The 9,829-nt window shown below is 42.0% G+C and overlaps 1 protein-coding gene across 1 annotated transcript in view; it reads right to left on the bottom strand.

The window, feature by feature from the left end:
• Positions 1-9,829, bottom strand: part of prcp (prolylcarboxypeptidase (angiotensinase C)) — a 94,248-nt gene that overhangs the window by 43,602 nt on the left and 40,817 nt on the right. The window contains 2 exon segments of the mRNA XM_052468711.1: positions 8,170-8,351; positions 8,552-8,653. Coding sequence (XP_052324671.1) covers positions 8,170-8,351; positions 8,552-8,653 — 284 coding nt within the window.

Genomic DNA, 9,829 nt, shown 5'->3' with positions numbered 1-9,829 from the left:
ACACAGAGAGACAGATAGAACACAGTATTAACCACACAGAGAGACAGATAGAACACAGTATTAACCACACAGAGAGACAGATAGAACACAGTATTAACCACACAGAGAGACAGATAGAACACATTGTTAACCACACAGAGAGACAGATAGAACACAGATATTAACCACACAGAGAGACAGATAGAACACAGTATTAACCACACAGAGAGACAGATAGAACACAGTATTAACCACACAGAGAGACAGATAGAACACAGTATTAACCACACAGAGAGACAGATAGAACACAGTATTAACCACACAGAGGCAGCCAGCCTATACAGAGAGATAGAACACAGCATTAACCACACAGGAGGCAGCCAGGCCTCTGGGTGCCACAGAGACAGTTAGAACACAGTATTAACCACACAGAGAGACAGATAGAACACATTAACCACACAGAGAGACAGATAGAACCCAGTATTAACCACACAGAGACAGTTAGAACACATTAACCACACAGAGAGACAGATAGAACACATTATTGTTAACTAAGCACAGAGAGACAGTGATAGAAATACAGAATTAACTACACACACAGAGAGAGACAGATAGAACACAGTATTAACCACACAGAGAGACAGATAGAACACTCTGGACCACACAGAGAGACAGATAGAACACAGTATTAACCACACAGAGACAGCAGAACAGGGCATTAACCACACAGAGAGACAGATAGAACACAGTATTAACCACACAGAGAGACAGATAGAACACATTAACCACAGAGAGACAGATAGAACCCAGTATTAACCACACAGAGACAGCAGCCACCTGGGGTACACAGAGAGACAGATAGAACACAGTATTAACCACACAGAGAGACAGATAGAACACAGAATTAACCACACAGAGAGACAGATAGAACACAGGATTAACCACACAGAGAGACAGATAGAACACATTAACCACACAGAGAGACAGATAGAACACAGTATTAACCACACAGAGAGACAGATAGAACACAGAATTAACCACACAGAGAGACAGATAGAACACAGTATTAACAACACAGAGAGACAGATAGAACACAGTATTAACCACACAGAGAGACAGATAGAACACAGTATTAACCACACAGAGAGACAGACAGAGGCACAGGTATTAAGTACACAGAGAGACAGATAGAACACAGTATTAACCACACAGAGGGCTCTGGGGAGAGACAGATAGAACACAGTATTAACCACACAGAGAGACAGATAGAACACAGTATTAACCACACAGAGAGACAGATAGAACACAGTATTAACCACACAGAGAGACAGATAGAACACAGTTAACCACACAGAGAGACAGATAGAACACAGAATTAGAACACACCACACAGAGAGACAGATAGAACACAGTATTAACCACACAGAGAGACAGATAGAACACAGTATTAACAACACAGAGAGACAGATAGAACACAGTATTAACCACACAGAGAGACAGATAGAACACAGTATTAACCACACAGAGAGACAGATAGAACACAGTATTAACAACACAGAGAGACAGATAGAACACAGTATTAACACACAGAGAGACAGATAGAACACAGTATTAACAACACAGAGAGACAGATAGAACACAGTATTAAACACACAGAGAGACAGATAGAACACAGTATTAACACACAGAGAGACAGATAGAACACAGTATTAACCACACAGAGAGACAGATAGAACACAGTATTAACCACACAGAGAGACAGATAGAACACAGTATTAACCACACAGAGAGACAGATAGAACACAGTATTAACCACACAGAGAGACAGATAGAACACAGTATTAACAACACAGAGAGACAGATAGAACACAGTATTAACCACACAGAGAGACAGATAGTATTAACCACACAGAGAGACAGATAACACACATAGTATTAACCACACAGAGAGACAGATAGAACACAGTATTAACCACACAGAGAGACAGATAGAACACAGTATTAACAACACAGAGAGACAGATAGAACACAGTATTAACCACACAGAGAGACAGATAGAACACAGTATTACACAGAGAGACAGATAGAACACAGTATTAACCACACAGAGACAGATAGAACACAGTATTAACCACACAGAGAGACAGATAGAACACAGTATTAACCACACAGAGAGACAGATAGAACACATTAACCACACAGAGAGACAGATAGAACACAGTATTAACCACACAGAGAGACAGATAGAACACAGTATTAACCACACAGAGAGACAGATAGAACACAGTATTAACAACACAGAGAGACAGATAGAACACAGTATTAACCACACAGAGAGACAGATAGAACACAGATAGTATTAACCACACAGAGAGACAGATAGAACACAGTATTAACCACACAGAGAGACAGATAGAACACATTAACCACACAGAGAGACAGATAGAACACAGTATTAACAACACAGAGAGACAGATAGAACACATTGTTAACCACACAGAGAGACAGATAGAACACAGTATTAACCACACAGAGAGACAGATAGAACACATTAACCACACAGAGAGACAGATAGAACACAGTATTAACCACACAGAGACAGATAGAAACACATTAACCACACAGAGAGACAGATAGAACACATTAACCACACAGAGAGACAGATAGAACACAGTATTAACCACACAGAGAGACAGATAGAACACAGTATTAACCACACAGAGAGACAGATAGAACACAGTATTAACCACACAGAGAGACAGATAGAACACAGTATTAACCACACAGAGAGACAGTTAGAACACAGTATTAACCACACAGAGAGACAGATAGAACACAGTATTAACCACACAGAGAGACAGATAGAACACAGTATTAACCACAGAGAGACAGATAGAACACATTATTAACCACACAGAGAGACAGATAGAACACAGTATTAACCACACAGAGAGACAGATAGAACACAGTATTAACCACAGACAGAGAGACAGTATTAGAACACAGATATTAACCACACAGAGAGACAGATAGAACACAGTATTAACCACACAGAGAGACAGATAGAACACATTAACCACACAGAGAGACAGATAGAACACAGTATTAACCACACAGAGAGACAGATAGAACACAGTATTAACCACACAGAGAGACAGATAGAACACAGTATTAACAACACAGAGAGACAGATAGAACACAGTATTAACCACACAGAGAGACAGATAGAACACAGTATTAACCACACAGAGAGACAGATAGAACACAGTATTAACCACACAGAGAGACAGATAGAACACAGTATTAACCACACAGAGAGACAGATAGAACACAGTATTAACCACAGAGAGACAGATAGAACACAGTATTAACCACACAGAGAGACAGATAGAACACAGTATTAACACACAGAGACAGATAGAACACAGTATTAACCACACAGAGAGACAGATAGAACACAGTATTAACCACACAGAGAGACAGATAGAACACAGTATTAACCACACAGAGAGACAGATTAACATTAACCACACAGAGAGACAGATAGAACACAGTATTAACCACACAGAGAGACAGATAGAACACAGTATTAACCACACAGAGAGACAGATAGAACACAGTATTAACCACACAGAGAGACAGATAGAACACAGTATTAACCACACAGAGAGACAGATAGAACACAGTATTAACCACACAGAGAGACAGATAGAACACAGTATTAACCACACAGAGAGACAGATAGAACACAGTATTAACCACACAGAGAGACAGATAGAACACAGTATTAACCACACAGAGAGACAGATAGAACACAGTATTAACCACACAGAGACAGATAGAACACAGTATTAACCACACAGAGAGACAGATAGAACACAGTATTAACCACACAGAGAGACAGATAGAACACAGATAGAACACAGTATTAACCACACAGAGAGACAGATAGAACACAGTATTAACCACACAGAGAGACAGATAGAACACAGTATTAACCACACAGAGACAGATAGAACACAGTATTAACACAGAGAGACAGATAGAACACAGTATTAACCACACAGAGAGACAGATAGAACACAGTATTAACACACAGAGAGACAGATAGAACACAGTATTAACCACACAGAGAGACAGATAGAACACAGAACACAGATAGAACACATTAACCACACAGAGAGACAGATAGAACACAGTATTAACCACACAGAGAGACAGATAGAACACATTATTAACCACACAGAGAGACAGATAGAACACACATTAACCACACAGAGAGACAGATAGAACACATTAACCACACAGAGAGACAGATAGAACACAGTATTAACCACACAGAGAGACAGATAGAACACAGTATTAACCACACAGAGAGACAGATAGAACACAGTATTAACCACACAGAGAGACAGTTAGAACACAGTATTAACCACACAGAGACAGATAGAACACAGTATTAACCACACAGAGAGACAGTTAGAACACAGTATTAACCACACAGAGAGACAGTTAGAACACAGTATTAACCACACAGAGAGACAGATAGAACACAGTATTAACCACAGAGAGACAGATAGAACACAGTATTAACCACACAGAGAGACAGATAGAACACATTAACCACACAGAGACAGATAGAACACAGTATTAACCACACAGAGACAGATAGAACACAGTATTAACCACACAGAGAGACAGATAGAACACAGTATTAACCACACAGAGAGACAGATAACACAGTATTAACCACACAGAGAGACAGATAGAACACAGTATTAACCACAGAGAGACAGTTAGAACACAGTATTAACCACACAGAGAGACAGATAGAACACAGTATTAACCACACAGAGACAGATAGAACACAGTATTAACCACACAGAGAGACAGATAGAACACAGTATTAACCACACAGAGAGACAGATAGAACACAGTATTAACACACAGAGAGACAGATAGAACACAGTATTAACCACACAGAGAGACAGATAGAACACAGTATTAACCACACAGAGAGACAGATAGAACACAGTATTAACCACACAGAGAGACAGATAGAACACAGTATTAACCACACAGAGAGACAGATAGAACACAGTATTAACCACACAGAGAGACAGATAGAACACAGTATTAACCACACAGAGACAGACAGATAGAACAGAGAGACATTAGAACCCAGTATTAACCACACAGAGAGACAGATAGAACACATTAACCACACAGAGAGACAGATAGAACACAGTATTAACCACACAGAGAGACAGATAGAACACAGTATTAACCACACAGAGAGACAGATAGAACACAGTATTAACCACACAGAGAGACAGATAGAACACAGTATTAACCACACAGAGAGACAGATAGAACACAGTATTAACCACACAGAGAGACAGATAGAACACAGTATTAACCACACAGAGACAGATAGAACACAGTATTAACCACACAGAGAGACAGAGAACACAGTATTAACCACACAGACAGATAGAACAGATAGAACAGTATTAACCACACAGAGAGACAGATAGAACACAGTATTAACCACACAGAGAGACAGATAGAACACAGTATTAACCACACAGAGAGACAGATAGAACACATTAACCACACAGAGAGACAGATAGAACACAGTATTAACCACACAGAGAGACAGATAGAACACAGTATTAACCACACAGAGAGACAGTATTAGAACACAGTATTAACCACACAGAGAGACAGATAGAACACAGTATTAACCACACAGAGAGACAGATAGAACACAGTATTAACCACACAGAGAGACAGTTAGAACACATTAACCACACAGAGAGACAGATAGAACACAGTATTAACCACACAGAGAGACAGATAGAACACATTAACCACACAGAGAGACAGATAGAACACAGTATTAACCACACAGAGAGACAGATAGAACACAGTATTAACCACACAGAGAGACAGTTAGAACCATTAACCACACAGAGAGACAGATAGAACACATTAACCACACAGAGAGACAGATTAGAACACATTAACCACACACAGAGACAGATAACACATTAACCACACAGAGAGACAGATAGAACACAGTATTAACCACACAGAGAGACAGATAGAACACAGTATTAACCACACAGAGAGACAGTTAGAAACATTAACACACAGACAGTTAGACAGACAGATAGAACCCATTATTAACCACACAGAGAGACAGTTAGAACCAGTATTAACCACACAGAGAGACAGATAGAACACATTAACCACACAGAGACATTAACCATTAACACAGAGAGACAGATAGAACCCAGTATTAACCACACAGAGAGACAGTTAGAACACATTAACCACACAGAGAGACAGATAGAACACAGAGAGACATTAGAACCACACAGTTAGAGACAGTTAGAACACAGAGAGACAGTATTAACCACACAGAGAGACAGATAGAACCCAGTATTAACCAACAGAGAGACAGATAGAACACATTAACCACACAGAGAGACAGATAGAACCCAGTATTAACCACACAGAGAGACCGTTAGAACACATTAACCACACAGAGAGACAGTTACAACACATTAACCACACAGAGAGACCGTTAGAACACATTAACCACACAGAGAGACAGATAGAACACAGTATTAACCACACAGAGAGACAGTTAGAACCCAGTATTAACCACACAGAGAGACAGATAGAACACATTAACCACACAGAGAGACAGTTAGAACACAGTATTAACCACACAGAGAGACAGTTAGAACACATTAACCACACAGAGAGACAGTTACAACACATTAACCACACAGAGAGACCGTTAGAACACATTAACCACACAGAGAGACAGATAGAACACAGTATTAACCACACAGAGAGACAGTTAGAACCCAGTATTAACCACACAGAGAGACAGATAGAACACATTAACCACACAGAGAGACAGTTAGAACACAGTATTAACCACACAGAGAGACAGTTAGAACACAGTATTAACCACACAGAGAGACCAGTTAGAACACATTAACCACACAGAGAGACAGATAGAACACATTAACCACACAGAGAGACAGATAGAACACATTAACCACACAGAGAGACAGATAGAACACAGTATTAACCACACAGAGAGACCGTTAGAACGCATTAACCACACAGAGAGACAGTTAGAATGCATTAACCACACAGAGAGACAGATAGAACACATTAACCACACAGAGACAGTTAGAACGCATTAACCACACAGAGACAGTTAGAACACAGTATTAACCACACAGAGAGACAGTTAGAACACATTAACCACACAGAGAGACAGTTAGAACACATTAACCACACAGAGAGACAGATAGAACCCAGTATTAACCACACAGAGAGACAGATAGAACACAGTATTAACCACACAGAGAGACAGATAGAACCCATTATTAACCACACAGAGAGACAGTTAGAACCCAGTATTAACCACACAGAGAGACAGATAGAACCCAGTATTAACCACACAGAGAGACAGATAGAACCCAGTATTAACCACACAGAGAGACAGATAGAACACAGTATTAACCACACAGAGAGACAGTTAGAACACATTAACCACACAGAGACAGATAGAACACATTAACCACACAGAGAGACCGTTAGAACACATTAACCACACAGAGAGACAGTTACAACACATTAACCACACAGAGAGACCGTTAGAACACATTAACCACACAGAGAGACAGATAGAACCCAGTATTAACCACACAGAGAGACAGTTAGAACCCAGTATTAACCACACAGAGAGACAGATAGAACACATTAACCACACAGAGAGACAGATAGAACACAGTATTAACCACACAGAGAGACAGTTAGAACACAGTATTAACCACACAGAGAGACAGATAGAACACATTAACCACACAGAGAGACAGTTAGAACCCAGTATTAACCACACAGAGAGACAGATAGAACCCAGTATTAACCACACAGAGAGACAGATAGAACACATTAACCACACAGAGACAGATAGAACACATTAACCACACAGAGAGACAGATAGAACGCAGTCTGAGATTTTCCTTAGGTCAAATAGCACCCTATTCCCTCTAAAGCACACTACTTTTGACCACAGCCCTATGAGCCCTGGTCAAAAGTAGTTCACTATATAAAAAATAAAATAGGGCCCCATGAAGACCTGTACACAGTATCTCTTACCCAACAACAACATTGGGGTATTTCATTCTCAACCAGGCAGAGAGCATCCCTCCGTAGGACCCTCCGATGGCGATCACGGGACTTTCCCGAGCTCCAAGCACCTTCCTCTTCAGTTCTCTGATCAGCACAGAGAAGTCAGCTAGCGCCTGCTCCGACGTCAGGTAATTCAGGTGCTTGGTGTCCTGTTTGTGAAGACAAAGCATGTTTGAAGAACGTTGTTTCTAAACGTGTAGTAAAGCAACCCGTCATATTTCAAATGTTATATACCGTGTGTGTGTGTGTGTGTGTGTGTGTGTGTGTGTGTGTGTGTGTGTGTGTGTGTGTGTGTGTGTGTGTGTGTGTGTGTGTGTGTGTGTGTGCAAAAGCATAACGGTTCATTTACACTGTAAGAGTCTTGTCCAAACGGCAGGGATTCTCCATAGTAACGGTGCTCTGCAAAAACCAACATGGCTCCCAGATCCTCTGCAACGTCCCACATGAAACCCTACAGACAAAAAGTACAGGGAAAAATATTCTAACAAATGACGCAAGGCATGCTGGGTAGATGAATAGATTACAGAACAGAGAAGATGAATACATGGGGCGGCAGGGTAGCCTAGTGGTTAGAGTGTAGAGGTGGCAGGGTAGCCTAGTGGTTAGAGTGTAGAGGTGGTAGGGGAGCCTAGTGGTTAGAGTGTAGAGGCGGCAGGGTAGCCTAGTGGTTAGAGTGTAGAGGCGGCAGGGTAGCCTAGTGGTTAGAGTGTAGAGGTGGCAGGGTAGCCTAGTGGTTAGAGTGTAGGGGCGGCAGGGTAGCCTAGTGGTTAGAGTGTAGAGGTGGCAGGGTAGCCTAGTGGTTAGAGTGTAGAGGTGGCAGGGTAGCCTAGTGGTTAGAGTGTAGAGGCGGCAGGGTAGCCTAGTGGTTAGAGTGTAGAGGTGGCAGGGTAGCCTAGTGGTTAGAGTGTGGAGGCGGCAGGGTAGCCTAGTGGTTAGAGTGTAGAGGTGGCAGGGTAGCCTAGTGGTTAGAGTGTAGAGGTGGCAGGGTAGCCTAGTGGTTAGAGTGTAGAGGTGGCAGGGTAGCCTAGTGGTTAGAGTGTAGAGGTGGCAGGGTAGCCTAGTGGTTAGAGTGTAGAGGGGGCAGGGTAGCCTAGTGGTTAGAGTGTAGAGGTGGTAGGGTAGCCTAGTGGTTAGAGTGTAGAGGCGGCAGGGTAGCCTAGTGGTTAGAGTGTAGAGGTGGCAGGGTAGCCTAGTGGTTAGAGTGTAGAGGCGGCAGGGTAGCCTAGTGGTTAGAGTGTAGAGGTGGCAGGGTAGCCTAGTGGTTAGAGTGTAGGGCGGCAGGGTAGCCTAGTGGTTAGAGTGTAGAGGCGGCAGGGTAGCCTAGTGGTTAGAGTGTAGAGGTGGCAGGGTAGCCTAGTGGTTAGAGTGTAGAGGTGGCAGGGTAGCCTAGTGGTTAGAGTGTAGAGGAGGTAGGTAGCCTAGTGGTTAGAGTGTAGAGGTGGCAGGGTAGCCTAGTGGTTAGAGTGTAGAGGTGGCAGGGTAGCCTAGTGGTTAGAGTGTAGAGGAGGGAGGTAGCCTAGTGGTTAGAGTGTAGAGGCGGCAGGGTAGCCTAGTGGTTAGAGTGTAGGGGTGGCAGGGTAGCCTAGTGGTTAGAGTGTAGAGGCGGCAGGGTAGCCTAGTGGTTAGA

Source organism: Oncorhynchus keta, chromosome 18 (assembly GCF_023373465.1).
Source record: "Oncorhynchus keta strain PuntledgeMale-10-30-2019 chromosome 18, Oket_V2, whole genome shotgun sequence".
NCBI classification, from domain to species: domain Eukaryota; kingdom Metazoa; phylum Chordata; class Actinopteri; order Salmoniformes; family Salmonidae; genus Oncorhynchus; species Oncorhynchus keta.
The sequence above is the reverse complement of the archived record's forward strand: the minus strand, read 5'-3'. Positions and strand labels throughout refer to the sequence as shown.